At 41.6% G+C, this 20,076-nt stretch overlaps 1 protein-coding gene across 3 annotated transcripts in view; it reads left to right on the forward strand.

The window, feature by feature from the left end:
- Positions 1-19,585, forward strand: part of LOC306837748 (protein EFR3 homolog B) — a 31,466-nt gene extending 11,881 nt beyond the window's left edge. For all 3 annotated transcript variants that reach the window (XM_079365501.1, XM_079365500.1, XM_079365502.1), the window contains 21 exons: positions 1,959-2,086; positions 2,883-3,033; positions 5,280-5,401; positions 5,687-5,836; positions 10,219-10,353; positions 11,768-11,846; positions 12,205-12,340; positions 12,887-13,048; positions 13,212-13,323; positions 13,440-13,491; positions 13,905-14,077; positions 14,221-14,296; positions 14,500-14,661; positions 15,127-15,258; positions 15,348-15,415; positions 15,528-15,655; positions 16,102-16,193; positions 16,316-16,364; positions 16,666-16,772; positions 16,881-16,930; positions 17,045-19,585. In XM_079365501.1, the coding sequence (XP_079221627.1) occupies positions 1,959-2,086; positions 2,883-3,033; positions 5,280-5,401; positions 5,687-5,836; positions 10,219-10,353; positions 11,768-11,846; positions 12,205-12,340; positions 12,887-13,048; positions 13,212-13,323; positions 13,440-13,491; positions 13,905-14,077; positions 14,221-14,296; positions 14,500-14,661; positions 15,127-15,258; positions 15,348-15,415; positions 15,528-15,655; positions 16,102-16,193; positions 16,316-16,364; positions 16,666-16,772; positions 16,881-16,930; positions 17,045-17,150 (2,370 nt within the window). In that variant the 3' untranslated portion in view covers positions 17,151-19,585. The remainder of the gene's footprint in view (positions 1-1,958; positions 2,087-2,882; positions 3,034-5,279; positions 5,402-5,686; positions 5,837-10,218; positions 10,354-11,767; positions 11,847-12,204; positions 12,341-12,886; positions 13,049-13,211; positions 13,324-13,439; positions 13,492-13,904; positions 14,078-14,220; positions 14,297-14,499; positions 14,662-15,126; positions 15,259-15,347; positions 15,416-15,527; positions 15,656-16,101; positions 16,194-16,315; positions 16,365-16,665; positions 16,773-16,880; positions 16,931-17,044) is intronic.
- The last annotated feature ends 491 nt before the right edge of the window (positions 19,586-20,076 follow it).

Here is a 20,076-nt window from a genome sequence, read left to right on the forward strand (position 1 = left end):
TCTGTGCTGCTGCAGTAACCCATTTTACCTGTCAGATCTTTGGCCAAATCTGTAATCCACAGGACACGCTGGTACACGCAGACCTTATTTCCCAAAGTGTGTTTGAGGCACCTGCTCATAGTGCTCCAAAAACAGTTTCTATTTATTGCTATGGACGATACGGTACAGTAAGTAATGGTACCAAGAAGCATGGAAACAAGAAAGTCATTTACTAGTGTGTGTGTACATTTACTTTTTTCAGTCTTTTCCCTGGTAATAGGTGCCAAGGGCAAAAAAATAGGCTGTGTACCCCATGTGTGTCTCCTTCACATGCCACCAAATGTCCCCATAGTTTAAACTGTGCTGGATATTATTGCACTTTATTTCAACGGGGAACATTTTTCAAAAAGTGTTGCATCCTTTTTTCTTTTTTTTTTTTATTATTCACTCCACAGAAGCATGCACTGTGAGTCTACAGAGATACAACATTGATTTACTTTAATGAGCAAAAAACAAAAAGAAGCTTTTCAACTGGGAGAGTGTCATTTTATAGCCAGGAGCCCTCCTCCTCCTCCTCCGTGGATCAATCAATCGATCGATAATGGATTCTGGCCACGAGACATTTTAGAGAAGCAGACACAAGCAGAGCTGTCGCCCGGTGCTGACTGCAAAAACATCCCAATAATGTGATGAGAAAACAACAGGCCAGTTTTCATAGCATGAAAGCAACAAATACTATAAGAGAAGTCTCTTTTTTTTTTTTAAATTTGGTTGAGCGTGTGTGCTTATGATTAGTGAGGAAAAGAAAATCTTGAATTAAATAAGACAGCCGTTAAATGTTGCTGTGCTGCTGACATTAAATCTAAAAATCTGCTTTTATCTCGGCTGAGTTACTGACAGGAGGTCAATCTGGTTTTAGCAGGTTGTTGAGCAGTTTTTCTGTCTTGGAAACACAAAGCGATACTTCTTTCTTCGTGCTGATCTAATCCTGTGCGTGTCTACGCAGACTGCAGCTTCTGTTGTTGATCCGTCAGATATATAGGGCGCACTCACACCGCTCCAGAACTAACTGAGTACGGTTACACCCTTCTACGTAACGTCCTAGTACAACAACATGGATGTGTTAACGTTTGGAGCGGGTTTACAAGACAGGCGGACTGAGGGGGGAAAAAAAAGTTTTAAAAAGGGAGGTGCAGTCGAGTCGGTGTCCACGCATAGAAGAACACAGAACTCACTTTGTTCACAAACAGCAATAAGACTTCTGCATGTCTCGATAATGGAGTCAGGGATTATACCTCACGCCCACAGTGTGTACTGTGCTTGTGCATGAGCACACCTCCAACCGTGCCAGGGCACAGATCGGATCAATCACACCAGTCGAAGCAAACTTTGATTCAGTTTGGAGAATAAATGTTCATAACAGATCAAAACGGATCCAACAAACAAATATCAAATCTTCGGGTTCAGTGTACCTCTCCAACAGTTTCTGCTTCTTTAACTGCACATTGTGCTTATTCTCTACACATGGCTGTGCTAGATCTCAGTGGACTTGTGTTTTTAGCTCTTTCCTCCCTTCTGATTGGCTGAAATGGGTCAAATGGGGAAAGTAGGAGACTGAAACTTTGTGATCTACATGCACCTTTTAGTTTGCTCTCCAGTGCACTCACTACTGCGTTATCTTCAACATAAGAAGCTTGAATATTAACCTGAGATGACGTTCCTTATTTACTCTGTCAGTTAAAATGTAAATGACGTTTTTTTTGTCTCGGTTGAAGCAAACAGCTTCTTTGTTAGTCTTAACCAGCTCTTTCTTTGTTAAGCAAACATACCAGCCTCATCTGTATCTCTCTGAGCTGACACTGACTGGTTTCCATTTCCGTTGAATTACTCCTTATTATTCTAACCCTAACCCTAAAACTTTCCTGTTTTTCTTTTGTTTCCCTTCTCTCTCCCTATCTTTGTCCATCGCCCCCCCTAAGGATGGTCTGGTGAAGGCCAACATGGAAAAGTTGACATTTTACGCCCTGTCAGCTCCGGAGAAGCTCGACCGCATCGGAGCGTACCTGTCTGAGAGACTGTCGAGGGACGTGGCCCGACACAGATACGGGTGAGCATCACTCATCAAAAAAAACCCCGCCATCAAATCAGTCTCTGCACTCACAAATAGTTTTTTTTAAATATATTTTTGTGTTATTTACTCTCCCCCAGTAAGTAAACCAAAATGCTTTAAAGTAAATCTAAGACATTCAAGTTAATAAATAAAAATCCTCTGGAGAATTTCAACCATCTTACGATGAGCAATTAGAAAAGTGCCGCTTAACTCTTCACCACAAACCTGTAGGTGATGTCACTGAGACTATGTCCATGCTTTTATAAGGCTCATTATTAGGTAGAGATCTCTGACATATAGTATCTGGATGATGTTTACGGTGCTCGTTACATCGTGGAAGCATCTCTCTGAATAATCCAAACCGATGTGTTGTGGGCCGGTTTAAAGCAGCCATTAGGCGGGAGTGGGAGGCAGGCTGGTCAGGTTGTGATGTGATGTTTCTGTACGGTCTGTACCAACTTGATAAGTCACAGAAGTTGTTGTCTTTTATGACTCATGCCTTGGTTGCGCTGCGGAGCCTTCTCGCCAATGCAAACAGGCTGTACAGATTACATTCACACTTGGCAGAGTCTTGCTGAAATCTGTTCTATAACCGACGTGTCTCCAGAGTTTGTCTGGCAGGAATGATCACATTTTGATTTGTGTTTGCTGTGAGCAGTCATAGATTCAGAATATAATGCCTTGATTTTACTGGCCACATTGAGAGACATATTTCCAGACATATTTGCCAACCAGAATAAAGTGCTATCCAGATGTTTCAGAGTCTTTCTCCCTCCCTCCTCCTCCTCTTCAGGTATGTGTGCATAGCTATGGAAGCCCTGGACCAGCTGCTGATGGCCTGCCACTGTCAGAGCATCAACCTGTTTGTGGAGAGTTTCCTGAAGATGGTGCGCAAGCTGCTGGAGTCAGACAAACCCAGCCTGCAGATCCTAGGAACCCATTCTGTGAGTTTAAAGAGTTAAATATAAAGTTTTCAGAGTCCAGTAGTTGTTTGTAAACAGAGAAAACCCTGCTTATAATAAAAGAGTGGCTTCAGTCCTCCATTTGGATTACATTCTTCTCAATGGGGAACTATAATATATGTGATGCTGCGAGTAAAAAAAAAACCCAAAGTATATAATACATGTTTCAAACTGCACTAAAATGTTTGTGCAACTTTGATTTACATAGTTTTCAAAGGATTAACAGTTTTGGTTTAATTCAGAAGCTCAAAATAAAAAGTTGTGTGCTGTAAATCTGAGTAAATAAGTTCAAACTTGGCTTGGCTGTACAGTTTTGGTAACAAGAATCATAAAGAGACCTCAGGCCCCTATTTATAAAAAAAACAAAAAAAAAACAAACATTTTGCTGGATTTCCAAACATTTGGTCACTAATGTGTTTTCTAATGCGCCTCAGTTTCTAAGCTTTTCTGCTGCATCGCATTCTGTCCATTTGAGTGGATTTAGAGGTATTATCCAATCAAAAGTTGACCGAGCCCATTTACTTCCCCCGACGTGATGGCACAAATTAAAAAGATGTTAACCTTGAGAGGAACACGGACTCAGAGTTTGAGGAATATTTGAGCTCAGATTGTTTGGCAGAGGGAGTGGGAGTGATGAGTGTCGTCTGATGTGTGGAGCAGCTTTCAGCGGAGGGTCAACAGAGGACGAATAAAAGAAATCAGATTAGCTGCACACCAAACTCTCTGCAAAGCTCCGCACTCATCCGCACAGATTGAAGAGACACGTCAACCTCCGGCTCGTAATCTTCACGCCATCAATCTGCCTCGCACACTCTCACGGGTGTTTATGTAGGACAAATGCAACGCCATATGCTTATCCAGTCACACGCACACACAATTCAGTGTCATTGTGGATTTGTGCAGTATATGCTAATTTAAAGCTTTGCACTTAATGTTTACGCTAGATGAACATTTTGAGATGAACTGGGAGTGGTGTTGATGTCAGGACAGAGAAAGAAAAAGAAAAAAAACTCCCGTTCCTTTCTCACAGCTTTAGTGTTTTTCCTGAAAACAACTTTTCTTCGTAGTGTGGCTCATTCGAAGCAGATCAGTGTCGGGGGAGAGGAGAAAGGAGCGGATTAGAGACACATGACTCAAGCTTGGCCAGGTTGCCTTGCACTACTTTTCCCTGACCTCAACCTCTCTTTGCTGCAGAGCCCTTCTTAAAACACACACACACACACACACACACACACACACACACACACACACACACACACATATACACACACACACACACACACACACACACACACACACACACACACACACACACACACACACACACCAGCTCTTCAACACATCAGGGACTGAGTTTGTCTTTCTGTCAGCTTGCTTCCTATATGGACGCCTCTGCGGTAGAAAAGGACTTAAGGTAGAAGGATGATGCACCCAACAGAAAAATAATCTCAGCTCTCCATCACTTCAGGTTTCATTCTCATGTTTAAAGCTTTCAATCGGAGAGAGGGTCACTTTCAGCAGAGACGGATGTGAAACGTTGAGGCCTTAAAGCTGCCTAAGGCACAGGCAGTAATATCGGGAAGCTTCCAGGTATCAACTGCTGCAGCATTTTAGCAGCGCAGCTTCACAAGAGCATTTATGGCTTCACTTCATTTAATTTGCCTGAGAGTACTTTATTAAATCTCAGCACCACTTCAAATATCCATTTTGCACTCAGGAAATAGATTCACAACAGGCGTCTTTTCATGTTTGAGATGCTGTTGTTTTTTTTATCGTCGGTTGTTTTATGGGTTACCACACACGCGTACTCTGCCTTTATAATTCACTTCAATAAGCATTCGACGAACTGATTATTTATTGTGTAATTATCACGACAGATGTCGTCCTTTTTTTTTTTTTTTTTTCTGCATTCTGAAGCAATGCAGATCATAATTCATTAATTGGAGGGTGTTGTGAAGCTAAATGTCAGAGTGTTTATACGCTGACATTTCCAGGCTCAGTAGGGGAGCCCCGAGACTGTCGCTCATAACGAGCCGTTATGTCACTGAGTTTAATTTAGGAAATATTCACCGTTGGGATTTTAGTCTATTAAAGAGTATTTAATCTCACTGAATTAAACATTTAATAAACATGGGCTGTCGGAGGTCAGACTAATTAATAGGAATCTCTGGAGTTTTTGAGTTTTTGACACAAAACTTTAATTGAATTTCCTTTCCCCCCCTTCTCAGTTTGTAAAGTTTGCCAACATAGAGGAGGACACGCCTTCGTACCATCGCAGCTATGACTTCTTTGTGTCCCGCTTCAGTGAGATGTGCCACTCCAGCTATGAGGACCCTGACATCCGCACAAAGTGAGTTGACAGATTTATTTTTAGTCACTGCTGATGAGAACTTCAAGGAGTCTTTTTTTTAAGGCAGCGGCTTGTCATGTCTCCTTTTATCAAACTAAAATCCTTTAAAGTCTTGTTACCTTCTGCTGGAAACGGACAACGTTATATATATCTTTTTTTAGAATTAAAAGTCAGCAGCCAAGTAATGAAGGATACAGATTAAAAACAAGACACAAACATCATTTTCTAAATATAACGCTTCATTTTTAGAGTCAGTCAAACGATGTCTGTGTCTGTTACTTCAAGGATCCGCATGGCAGGTATCAAGGGTCTGCAGGGTGTGGTGAGGAAGACCGTGAATGATGAGCTGCAGGCCAACATCTGGGACCCTCAGCACATGGACAAGATCGTCCCCTCGCTGCTTTTCAACCTCCAGAGTGGAGAGCGGACAGAGAGGTGAGTGTTTACAAAGAAAATGTCCGCTGATTACGTTTGGTTTGCCGCTGTTCATCACACGTTATCGTTGTTTGCTTTCAGGATGTGGCTCGCTAACGGCAAAGTAAAGAGCTGAAAACTTTGTTTATAAAGCGCACACTGACGTTGAAATTGATTTTTCTGAAAAGGAGATGAATGATGTGGTACAAATGGCCCTTCTGGGCCAGCTCTGGTTTTTCAGTAAAGGGGCTGAGCTAATCTCCTCTGGCTGATACACTTATTGTCATCAAGGACCTCAAACAGCTCCACTTAAAAATGAATAGATATTCTTTTGAGGATAAAGAGAAGGTGTTTTTTATTTTTGGACATTTACACATGTTGCATTCATGAGCATTACTCATTTGCGTTGAGTTTACTGTTTTATTTCCCTCACTCTTGCAAAAAAAAAAAAAAGAAGACTGATAGTTAACTTCCAGAGAACAAGACCGACACACGATTGAGCTCTCCCTGCTGCTCTGCCTTACCTGTGTTCAAAAACATTCTGAGAGCGAAGTGAGAGACCCCAACACACGGCGAGAAATCATAACGGATCTACAGTTCAGTTCTTGTCGTGCAACTAGATGACCATCTCAGCACACCACACACTTGAGCGATTCATTCACCTACAAGCAGAGTGTCGACATGGTCTCCACTGTCACACCACAGGACAATCTGACAAGATGATCTTTTGATCCATCGGGTAGTCAGGGCCCAAAATCGACCCGATTTTATCTTGCAGTGTGTACCCTGCTTTAGCTTAGCTCAACTAAGCTTCGCTAGATTTAGCTCCAAACCTAGCTTGAATATTTGTAGCAAGGATTTTTAGGTTAGTAATGATGAAGAGACCTCGTCAGAGCTAAGGAAGGGACAGAAACTTAAGATGTGTGGTTGATCTTTTTGCTCGATTCGAGACATTTTTTAAAGGCTTTGATTGGTTGTTCAAAAGAACAAAAAAAACAAATAGGCTTAAGTTCTCTCTCTGATGGAGCTCATAGAAGGGCGATACGATATGTCGTGTTATTATGAGTGAACACTCAGGTGAATAGATTATAAGCCTTGGATTTTTTAGAAATCAAACACTGACTCATGCAGTGCCCTCTTCACATGCTTAAAGTGACATTTACTCATGTTCATTCATCATGCTGGTTAGTTAGTACTTCATCTAAATGAAATTAACATGAGGCCGTGACAGCGCTGTAATTGTTTTTTATGGTCACCCTGTTGATTGACAGTTGCAACAGACCATCACTTCATCACTCATTGCATTTCTCTTCTTGCCAAATATCTTGATGTCATTTTCAGTCATAGTTCAGTTTGCTAAAGAAATCTGCCACAAACATGATCCAATCATTTCTGCTTAAAAGTCCTCCTCACTGCTCCTTACAGTGTTTCACCTGAGGAGCTCTTCTCTTTACCAAGATCATGATTCCAGAAATATTCTGAATCCCATCACTCGGAGCAACTCTTCAGTACGAGGGAGCTTTGTGAATATGGCACCAGTTGTTCCCCACTGTGATAAAAATCCAAATTGTATTCATCCAGTATATTTAGTATGCAACGTTTCTGGCATTGTTCTATTACTGCTGCAAACACAAATCAGTAATGCATGAAAGCTTTATGTTGTCAACAATCTGCCTTATGGACTTATTAGTACCCTGTTTGATGTGTTGTGTTATGATGGCATTTTGGCTTCCACTTTATTTTGTCTTGTGCTTTTGTTGAAGAACCAGTGACATTCAAAATCACAGAGTAAATTCAGCTTGTCAAGTGCTCAAACATCAGGCCAAAGGTTGATGCAGACTGTGAAAGCTGACGACCTTAAACGGGTCACTTTTGACTCGGCCACATCAGCCCAGCGCCGTCGTTTTGTGGCCGAGTCCTTGTGTTGCGTTTGTCCTGCGTTGAGCCATATTTGTCCCGGTGCCTGTTGTCATTCATCATCACTGTCATCACAAAAAGAACACTATGACAGCCCTTCAGCACTTACGGGCGTCTGTCGGCAAAAACACGGGGAGAAAAGGGGGGATAGTGAAGAAGGGGGAAAAAAAATGGAGGTTGTATGACGGGAGAGTGTATAAAATGAGTGGTGAATAAAAGCATTGAGAGCTGGAGGTTTTCAGAGAGAGAGAGGAAGATGCAGAGTCTGAAGCCTCCCTATCTTGGCTGAATTCCACATACTGACATTCACTTTGACGTCAGTGCTGAGATCTGAAGGTTAGGGGGGGAAAAGTGGGACAGCAGTGAGAGGAAGACTGTAACACTGGGCGGAGGCTGGATAATAGAAAGTAGAATAATAGAAATGTGGAGGTTATTATAAGAGGGAGACAGATGGACAGAGATGCAGATAGACACTCAGCAGAGGAGCACATTTGCCTCTCAGCTTCCCTCCACTTAGTGTGTGTGTGTGTGTGTGTGTGTGTGTGCGTGCGTGCATGCGCGTGTGTGTGCGATGAGCGCTGCCCTTGCTGTGTGTCCTCCAATCCTCCCCTCACTGTGTGTAGCCAGACATGAGCAGCCATAAAACCCACAGCAGTCAGGACAGAGACTAATTAAAGTCACAGATGGTGCATTATTTCTCTGCATTAATCCCCATGCTCGTGTACAATGTTCATTTAACGATCGGCTTCAGAGGACGCACCAATCTCCGTGCAAAACTGTGTTTCTCGAGGTACTTAAATATCTGCTCACCGTTTGCCGTTTTAAAGAGCTACAAGCCTGATTGATTGGTGTAACGGTGGGGTGAAGGTGCTTGCAGAGGCTTTTTATTCCCAAAACATGTTTTTTTTTTTTTTTGTCTGCAGGTATCACCTCAACAAAATAGATTTAAAAGAAATGAGCCTCACCTTAAATATTCTCCTTCATGCCCTCCTGTGACTCACAAACGGCCTCTGTGAACCGTCTGATGAAAGCGCACATGAGGCCAGATTGCAGTAGCCGAATGGTCTTTAAGATGACGGTGATGCTGTTACTTTCTTGTTCCTACCATTGTCGTAATGACTCTCCGAATCATTAGACAAAAACTGCAGACAAAGGCTATTAAGGTGCCTTTACAGGGACGTCTGCTGCAGGTGTTTTCAGTGCACTAAAACGGGTCAGTGATGATGGTTGGACACATTATGGCAAGTTAGATCTGACCTCAGTTTTCCTTTTTTGCAGCTCTTATTAAAAGTGACTCTTTAAAAGGGTGATTGTCAGATTTTGAAGTGTGGACTCTTATCAGTTTGGACGAGCTCCAGCAGATCACCTTTGTCTGCAAAACGGAACAGGCTGCCAACCGACCGCATCAAAACTCCTCAACAAAAATACATTTTTACCACCGTTGCTCAGATTGTTGTTCTCTCTGCCGAGCCTCAAACACAACAAGATTCAAACTCCAACTGCCAATCATGTTTCAACCTTTCTGCTTTCTACTTAAGTGAGACTACCTATGAAATGTAAAAATAAATAAATAAAAAAAACACCCACATTGTATTCTTTAACCAAGAAGTCTCTTAGGGACACTTTCAAGAAGTGTTGAATTAAAACAACAATCTGTACCTTTCATCAGAGGCAAAAAAAACTAAACATTTTATGATCTCAAGTTGCCGCCTGTTTCATGGCTGGCAGCTGTTTCAAAACAACCATTTACATCCTGAAAAATCTCCAAATAGGAACCTGGTTTCAAAGTTTTTAAGTTCTCCCTCTTCTGAAGGCAAAGTAGAACAAGTCCTGGATCAAATATCCATCTTTTTTTGGATTTGTCTGAAGTTAAAAATGAGCCACTGACAGGCAGGAAGCCACGTTTCGTCCACAGCAGCAGCGGCCACAGCAGGGAAGATGAGAGAGTTAGGCTGTTAATAAATAATGTCATCATTGGTGGACCACCCGAGGCCAGTCATGACCAAGATAGAGTTGTGGCGGAGGTTTTTAACTATGCATGAGAACAAAGAAAGGCTAGGACCCTATCTGAGTTTTCCTACACTTTGACACACATTGAAATGTAGCCACATATATATATATATATATATATATCCAGCACTCAAAACAGATGTGTAATACAAACATGTATACACACATGAATCCTCACACAGTCACGTTGTTCTTACTGCAGAGGGGAAAGTCCCCTCAGGAGGGAACAAAAGCCTGCAGAGTGTTTTTGTGTCAAGGATTGAGCCTTTTGTGGAGATGTTATTGACTCAATTTCAACTCATTCTCTCACTCTCTTTCTGTCCGTCTGCACCTCTCTCTCTCTCTCTCTCTCTCTCTCTCCCTCTCTCTCCCCCCCTCTCCCTCGACTCGCCCTCCCCTTCCCTCGCCTCCTCCCTGCTCCCCCCCTTCCTCCTCTGCCTCTTTTCTGCCTCCTCACCTGCATCGCTCGCTACCAGCCGCTCCCCGTCTCCGCTGCAGGCGTCGGAGAAGGAGAAGGAAAGCCCAGTTGAGCTGACGGAGCGCTGCTTCAGGGAGCTGCTGGGACGAGCCGCCTATGGAAACATCAAGAACGCCGTCACGCCCGTGCTGATGTGAGACAACCCTCTAAACTCCTCCATGCATATGATCGAACCCGTCTTTGTGAATAGTTTTTTGACTGAAGCTGAAGGGAAGCTGCACGTCAGCGCAATGTTGCAGTGTCATTTCTGCGCACTGATTGGCATGACAAATGAAACAAGGTCAAGGCAAGGTTACAGAGTTGTTGTTGTTGTTGTTGTTGCAGCAGAGATCCGAGTGCATGATTTGCAGTCTGAATATTTACTTCATTTCTGCTTTCGCTCCGTCCTGGAAGCTTGTTATTCCATTATGGTCAGAGTTTGCTCGATCAGACGGACTCCCTGCTTCTCCTGCTGCCTTTCCCACCTTCGATAAGCTTAATAATGCATAACAATAATAACACACAATCATTCAATCAAATCATCTCATTTTAGCTTCATCGAACATTTGCAGTCTCTATGACTCCCTCCAAGAAGGGTTTTATATCAATAATAATAATAAGGGTTTGTTTTTCTTTACATCTCGTCCTTTATTAATTAAAATCACTTCCTCTCATTTATTGTTGAATATCTCAGCTGTGTGCTCATGTGTCTAAATCTCTGTGACTTACACATTTCAGCCCCTTCCTCATGATTTTGTATCTATTGAATGTACACCTATACCTTGCATGTCTGTGCCTCCTTGCGTCTGAGGAAGTGTTTGTACTCACTCACCAGGCTGTTTATTGCACAGACGCTCAGGGCATGTCTGAGAATCAGGCTGAGCTGTTTTTCATTCAACGTCAAATTTTGTGAAATTCCCAAATCTCCTTTGGATTAAGTATATCATGCATGTGTCTTATGAATTCAGGAATGCATTTTGATATAATAATAATAATAATAATAATAATAATAATAATAAAGGGCACTCATATTTACAGAGTGGAATTTTAAGGCTATTTTTCCTCAAGCATTTCCCCCATAAAGGCAGAGCAGAGTTGTATCAACACAATATCAGAGGCTTGTAAGCCCCTAATGCTTTTATTGATTTTTTTTTTTTTGGTACTCTGAGTGCTACTCTATCGAGCATTTTCCTGTGCATTGTTGAGAAGACGTGCAGTTCTTTTGATCACTCTCTCTTTTCAGCTTGCTCTGAATGTACCCTTCTCTCTCTTGAGGAACTTGCTGTCGTCCATCCGTCACTGTTTCTGATATTCTCCAGTCTTTCAGTTACAGAGCATGAATCGTTTGGTTTCTGTATATATGGATTGCCCTTACATTACAGATTCATTCTTTAGTTAGTGCTGCAGCACATTTCTAATACCAGTGATGTGTTATTATGTAGCATTATTCTTCAAAGTGAAAAGATGGAGTCCTAACATAAGGGCTTTTTGGCTTTATAATGTCCTTCTGATTACTGCTACTTTATCTCATCTTTATCTCCCTGCTCCTGTCTGTGTCTCTCCTCCAGGCACTTAGATAACCACTCTCTATGGGAGGGCAAGACCTTTGCAGTGCGTTGCTTCAAAATCATTATGTACTCCATACAGGTGAGCGAGACGTGTCCAACAAATAAACAAGACCTCAACTTGTTTTTCTCTCTTACACTTTCACTCCGGCAGCCTAACATCCAGGGCCGAGTGCAGCACATAGAGTCACTGACACAGTGCTGTGTTTTTCAACGTGAAAGTGTTTTTCAGAATTCAGTGCATAAAACAGTTGTCACTCATTTACAGCCACAATACAGCTGACAATTAAAGATTTTGAATGAAAAAAATGCATCATTGGTTTGTTTTAGCTCAGATTTTCTCGATTGTTTAAAAGATTAAATGTTACTTCCAACCTCTCATTTTTCTTCTCTCTGTGTGCTCATGTGTTTTCTTTGATTTGTTTCTTCCTCCTCTTTAGTCCCAGCACTCTCATCTGGTAATCCAGCAGCTTCTCGGTCACCTGGATGCAAACAGCAAGAATTCAGCCACAGTGCGAGCCGGGATAGTGGAAGTGTTGCTGGAGGCAGCCGCCATAGCAGCCAGCGGCTCTGTAGGTGAGAGGAATGACAAACACACACACGCACACACACGCACACACACACACCAGCTGAGTTGTCGTAGGTAGGATGGGATGCATGTGTCGTCAGATGTTGGGACGCTGATAGTACGAATTTCTGTGAATACGTTCAGTTTGGATACACTTTGTAGAGGTGACTTTGCTGTTAGCAGACTATGATCTATTTGGAGAAGCTATGACCATATGGGAAGAGAGGATGAACTGTTCCTCAAATATAGGTCTGACATGTGAAGAGTAAAGGTCATGTGTTTCTTCATACCATGTACAGAAGTATCTAAAGTGGGAAGGAATTTGTGACATCTGTTGAACAGTATATAAGGGCTCTGCAACGACTAATAAAGTTGTCTATTTTCTCAGCCTGCACAGCGTCTCAGTGTATCTGTCAGAATAGAACCACGGCCGTGACATGCTGCATGAGTACAATCCAGTCTGTTGATAGATTCAGTTTTAGGGACAGTTATATTATTCAACCCATCAGACGCCTTCACTCCTGGGGTTTTGATTATTCTCTGTTTGCATGCAGGTCCCACAGTGCTGGAGGTGTTTAACACTCTGCTGCGGCAGCTCCGTCTGAGCGTCGATTACGAGCTCACCGGCTCTTACGACGGCAGCACCAACATCGGCACAAAGATCATCAAAGCCCACGAGGAGAGGCAGCTGCAGGAGGCCGTCATCAGAACCATCGGTAAGTGTGTGTGTGTGTGTGTGTGTGTGTGTGTCTGTGTGTTCATCTCACTTGCGTCTCTTAAGTGTGAACTTGTGGTAGTTTTTTTTTTAACTCCTTGTTTTAATCTTCCTTCTTTCTGATGCTCATGTCTCACTCTACGCTCTGCTTCCATCTTTTTCAGGTTCTTTTGCAAACACTCTTCCAACATACCAGAGGTCTGAGGTCATGCTCTTCATCATGGGCAAGATCCCTGTGCCTGGGGTTCACCCAGCTCTGACCTCCATAGGCTCTCGGTAACTTTCTCACAAATCTAACAAACATGTTCCCAACTACATGTGCAATCTAATATTAATCAGACAACTGGAATCAAAAGGTTTGAATCAGTTCCTGTATTTGATTTCCTCTGCAGGCCTGAAAGCACCAGGATGATTCAGGTTATGTTACTAAAGTCCTTGGTCCAGGTAAACCTTCATCCTTTTATTATTCTTATGTCTGCATTGTTTTAAAGTAGACGTTTCAGCTGCGGTCCATCAAACTTTACCAGAACATACAGCTCTTAAGACACACTCTTCTGTGAATATAAACATCACAGTCCTTTTTTTTTTTTTTTTCTCCTTTTGATATTCTTTCATCTTTTTGTTGGCTCCACACTCGTCTTCCCATTTTCTAAGGATTTTTTTTTTTTATGCAGCGAGGCTACTAGTTAGCTATAAATAAAACAGACCTGAGCTCCCGAAAACACATCCATCCATCCAGGTGGTGGCAAAGACTCAATCAGACATCTTGTTTCTCTTAATTAAGTGTATCAAGTGATGTAGTTAGTTCATCAGAAAGTTCTCGCTCTCAGATGTAACATTCTCTTTTAATATCTCAGGTGACAGCAGGTTACCAGACCACCAACATGCTCACAGCGCTGCCCAGCTCCTTCCTGGAGCCTCTGCTGTCCTTCTCTCTAACAGAGGATCCGGAGGTTCGGATGCTGGTGCTCCAGATCCTTCTCAGTCTGATCGACCGGCACGAAAACACGGCCAAGTTCTCCAACATCAGGTGTGTTATATCGGGGGTGTTTCTGCAGGGACAGGGTGGTTTTTTTGTGCGTGTATTTTAGAGATTTTTTTTGGGGTCTTGGATAGACTTCAGTGAACTCAAGGGACAAATTGTGTAAATAATCGGATCGTCTTTCTACTCAGCATCCTCGCAGACATCTCTGTGCTCAAACTCAAAGTCGACAAATGTTCCAGGCAGGACAACTTGTTCATGAAAAAGGTGAAACTTCTACATTAAACTTGCACTACATGGTATTTCAAGTTGTGTATCACTGTAGCCACCATACTGTTTAAAAAAAATCTTTAACTTTTAAGCGATAGTATAAAAACAATACAGCACCAGGAGGATGTTTTGTCTTGCAAAGTTCCCTTGGCTCCCTGTCTGTTCTGCCTTATCATCACCCTCTTGCTTTCTTCTCCCAGCATGGACAGCAGCTGTATCGACACATCTACCTGGGTTGTAAGGAGCAGAGCAGCGGTCGGCGGCACTACGAGACCCTCTTCACTCTGCTGGGTCTTCTGAGCGTTGAGCTGGCCGTCGAAGAGGTGGTGGTCGACCTGATTCGCCTGGCACTCGCCTTGCAGGTACTGATGCATGTGAAAAGTTACATTTACCTGTTTAATCTCTCTGAAGTAAGAATATAAAAAGAGTCAAAAGCTACAGTTAACTTTATTTGAACATATTTTAAACATTTCAGTGATTTCTACATTTTCTATTTTAATGTTTCTTTCCTTTGCTGTCATGATGCTTTTTGATGTCTTGTGTAAAGCACTCGTAGTTGAAATGTGCCCTATAAATAATATATAATAAACTTGCCTCGTCTGAATCATTGTGGTAGGAAATAATGTCATGTTGATCCCAGACCCAAAAATTCTTTTAAAAGATTGCTATTCAACAAGTATAACAAAATATCTATAAAAGAAAGAGGGATACAATGGAAAGTTTCAGAGATCAAAGGTAAATCGGACTTCTTCAGATTCAGTGTGAAGCCTGCAGCCTGAGCGCACGAACAAGCTCTCCTTGCTGACAGTGCTCTGTGTTTTGTGCAGGATCTGGCGCTCTCCACGGACGAGGCTCTGCCTGTTTATAACCGCTGTGCTGTTCATGCTCTGGCCGCCGCCTACCTCAACCTCATCTGCCAGCTCACCACCGTGCCAGCCTTCTGCCAGCACATCCACGAGGTCTGACCCTGAGCTGCTCTGTCAAATACGTCTGTGGGACTGAAATCCCAAGAAGCTCTTTTTAATAAACTCCTCCCTCTGCCCTCCAGGTGATCGAGGTGAGACAGAAAGAATGTCCCCATCTTTTGCCTGAAGACGTCTTCATTGACAATCCAAAGTATGTCCCAGCAGTCACTGCTCCTTCCTTCCAAACTATACAATTCATTTTATGGTTTAAGCCTTCTTTTGACTTTTATTTTATTGAATCACGACAATTTTGTTTTTCTCAGGCTGCCTTCTTCGCTAGAGAAGGTGGAAGGGGATGTTTTGTTTCTCCAATCAAAGATCACCGAGGTTCTCGGAGGCAGTGGCTATAACACGGAGAGACTGGCTACACCTTATGTCCCGCAGTTTACTGGTGAGGAGCTCCAACAAACGGTCTCTTGTGTTGGGATGTAGCACGGAGTTCAGAAAGTCTTAAAGCTTTGTCAACTCAGTGGAGGAATTCCCAAAGTGACTGATGTGCACTCTCTAAGCAAATATTGATCATGTTCATTGACTTACCAGAGTGTTACAGCGTTTTCTGGATACTTTATTGATTCCTGTTTGGAAATAGATGCTTAGAGCTAAAATACTCTCTCAGAGCTGGTTGGGATTTGTTTTTTGTTTTTTGAGTGGCACTTTTCTCACGGGGGGAACGCTTGAGCCAACGTCACTGAGTTAGAGGACGATCCTCAAGCTTTGGCAGACATTCCTACGCCTGGCTTTTGTCAGATCGTCAAACCAACAAAGTGTCTCTGTTTCACGTGACTAATTGTAAATCGTTTGACTGGAAAGTTAAAGATTAAACCCTTTTCTTTCCAGATGAGGACCGACTGTCCAAGAGGAAAAGTATCGGGGAGACCATCTCGCTACAAGTGGAAGTAGAGTCCCGAAACAGTCCAGAGAAAGAGGAGGTAAAGATGCAAAAAGCATTTACAAAAATACCACACTCGATAAGGAAGTTTCACACTTCAGCAGATACGGCTCAGAGATCTTAACTGCATCAAAATATTATTTATGTTTATCTGTTGTGCAGCGGACCCCAGCAGAGGAGATCACATTTGAAACCCTGAAAAACGCAATCGGTATGTTCTCTAACTTTTATTCAGCGCACACTTCATTCAACTTGACATTTACCTGTTTCATATAGGTTTGATTGATTTTTTTTATTCCGAAACAAAATTAAGACAAAAATATATATATCTAGCTCACCATACTAAAGGAAAGCCAAAGAAAACCCATTGACTTATTACTTTTCTACTACACCCATTTTTTTTACTGCCCCAAAATAAAACCAATAAAAAACCAAAAATAAATCGTGGATCTTCAAATGCAGGAGACTAGAGCATCATGCATCATTATAATGTTGTTTGTGTCTCCCTCTAGTGGACAGTGTGGGTATGGAGGAGCAGGAGAGGGAGCGGAGAAGACAAGTGGTGGAGAAGTTTCAGAAGGCCCCCTTCGAGGAGATAGCTGCCCACTGCGGTGCCAGGGTACATTATTTTAAGTTTCCCTTTCACCGTTTGGTTTTCTTTCTTTTATTGTTTTAATACATTCAAGCTTACGCTGTCTTCTAATATGATGTATTTTCTCCCTTCTAGGCTACACTACTGCAGAGCAAACTCAATCAGATCTTTGAGATTACAATCAGGTGAGGGATGTTGCCTTTGACATATAAAATACACACTTAATGGCTTAACAGTTTATGATGGGCGTTAATGACACTGACTACAATCATTGACTTCTGGTTACTCTTCTCTTTCAGACCCCCGCCAAGCCCGTCTGGAACCATTTCATCAGGTTATGGCCAAACCCAGAGTCGCTCTGTGCCCATCTACGAGATGAAGTTTCCTGACCTTTGTGTGTATTAGACTTGAAAATCCATTTCAAACCTACTGAACATTTGAGGACAGGAACGGGATTTTGGCAAAGGGGGTGGAACTGATATTCACTGTAAAGTCATCCTGACCATTAAATAGAAAAACAGCAGACTGAAGAACACGCCCTGATCAACTAAACTGAATGAAACAATCGCTAATTAATCTTCTGAATGCGTCCAAAACAAGCTTGCCAACAAAGCAGTAGAACAACAAACTTTCATTTTAACTCTTCCCTCGTTAGATGTCTGTAGAAATTCCACTGGTTGGATTTTCAAATTAAAAGTTGCAGGGAGTTATGTGGATAAAGGTGGCAGAACTGGAAGTTACTTCTTAGGTTTTAGAAAGATACTTGATTTGTATGTTTTGTATCCTGTCCCCCCCCCCCCCCCCCCCCCTTACCTCCCCTTAAAGGTTACCATAGTGACACACTTGATAACAAACAAGATAAACCAATCCTATTCATGTGTCTTTGATATGTTAAACTCTGTTCTATTGTTTGGTTGACTTTATGACCAGAAAGAGAGTGTATGAATTAGGTGGGTCTAAATGAACGTGATAGTGTATTTTTGTGTTCATTTAATTGAAATAATGATAGATCTATTTAAATATGATACTATTTTTTTCGTTCCTCTTGTTACCACACTCTGGAAAAAATTTCTTCAGTGTTTTAATGCTTTCATGTTTTACTGTTTTGCCTTTTTAGCATTAGCCAAAAGTGCTTTTTTCTTTTCTGACCGGTATTTATTTCTTGCACCTATTTAGTTTTCTTTTAATTATTTATAGATCTATTTTTATTTTTTTTTATCGGCTGCTAATTCAATGAGGGATAACCGTCGATCTGTGTGCTATCCTCCCAAAGTGAGTGTGCCTTACAGGTGACTCAAGTTAAAAAACTACCATACACTGCACCTGTCACGTCCGGTTACTAAACTGCTGAAGTGTCTACCATCATGTTTACCAGAAACACTAGGAGATAACCAAGTATCCTTTATTTTTCTTCTTTCCATATAAATGTGTATATACAGAGAACTATATAAATCTTGAAGCTGATGTACAGTGTAGGGTTGTTTTGATGTGTATATATCTCTCTCTCTATATATATATTAATTCTAATTTTAGACTGCCTCTGCACTGATTGTTTCCATGAATAATGAGAAAAATGTTATGTAGTTAGAATTCAAATTTGTCCGTAAATGATTTAACAAGCACCTCATCAATCAAAAGGTGAATTCTCAACGGTGTGAACAGCTCACAGCAGAGGCCTTAATCATCTCGAGGCCAGTACATAACACTAGTGAAGGCTGAAAGCATCCTGCTCAAGTATGAATTTACCAATCTTTGAAGAAAAAAAGGAAATTTTAAGACAGCGCCACAGTCATGACTTTGATTGACGACGTCACACACGAAGTCCTTCTGCAAGAACTTTGCACTCTTTTTTGCGCCACACTGCTACGGCCGCAGCCTCCAAACTGTCCATCTTTGTCATTCAGAAACATGAATAAGTCTAAAAGCCATTTTGTGTGCATGTACACACAAATCACACACACACACACAGATACACATATAAAGAGAAGTACCATGGCAATAATTTGGCACTAGTCTGGCTTATAGCCCAACCGTTAGTAGCAGATGCTTTTATGTGTTTGAACTTGTACCTTCTGTGCTGTGACGGTTCAGTTTTGTTAAGTTGCGAGAAAAAGCCCCTCCTTTTTTGCTCCTGAGCTTCTGTGAAATAACGGCATTTCATGTGAACGTGTCTCAAGCATCTTGTTTTAAGTAAAAAGTCTGTCTGGTTTGTCCCTGATTGTCAAGTGTTACAGTCCACTTTGTTTTATTTGTATTCTTTCTTACGATTGCAATTACCCGTGTATGCATATTTATGTTCACACATGCCAGTGTATCCGATTGTCTCCATGTTTACCCTTGTTGTCATTGCAGGTGTGTGTGTGTCCACGTCTATTTGAAAAACTGTACCATCAATATCCATGACCAAACTCGTCAAACACAGTTTACAGTTTTTGTGCGACCACATTTGTAAAGAGCGAGCTGAGTAAAAGCAACATGCAGCTGTCTAAACCTTCCACTGACACCTCGTGTGTCAAATTGTCTTTTTCAGCATCTTGCAACTTCGCGGTGAAGACCTGTAAATCTACCAGTGTGCTCGTCGTCACTGCATAGCGTAATGTAATATTAACTGACGGTAATCCATGCTTACTTTTGTCATTACATGTCTGGTTGATAGATCTGTTTACAAAGTAGTGCTGTAGGTCAAATCTATTCATTCTGTGAACTTTGCACTTTAAAAACTGGATAACCTAGTGACAAAGGCAGCTTTTACATGGAGAAAATGCCTTATGAGTGCCATACCTGACTTTGCATGCTAGTAGTGTTGATGTGATGTACAATAAATTTGTCTGTAAACATTATCAGTCTGATCTGTGTCTGGTTCTATTTTGATCATCATGATGGAGAAACTAAAGTTTACTCAATTTTATTCAGTTGTGTTCAAAATAAACCCATTATGGAAAGAATAAAATGCGATAAAAAAATGAAAGAAAAATATATTGTTTGACGATCAGCTTGCACTTTGTTGCACAAAAAGGCTACTGAAAAATCTTTGTTCCTTTTTTACATGAAGTTAAAGTCTAGAAGGAAGTTACTGATACTACCAAATACCAACGTCTTTACTGCTTAAAGCAGTAAAATATAACTGCATTTAAAGTTCTCACCTCTGCATGATTTCAGGGTAAAAAAGCTCTTTTTGATTTTATACACAAAGTTCCCCAAAGGAAGCCTTCGTGTTGGGCAAAGAAGACAAAGCAGTCAGTGCGTGCATTGAGGTTTTTATTTAGCATAAAACTGCCTTGTCTCTTATGTTCAGTTTGTTTTATTGAGACAAATTGTTGGCTAAAAAACA

This window comes from Symphodus melops (genome assembly GCF_947650265.1).
Source record: "Symphodus melops genome assembly, chromosome: 1".
NCBI lineage: Eukaryota > Metazoa > Chordata > Actinopteri > Labriformes > Labridae > Symphodus > Symphodus melops.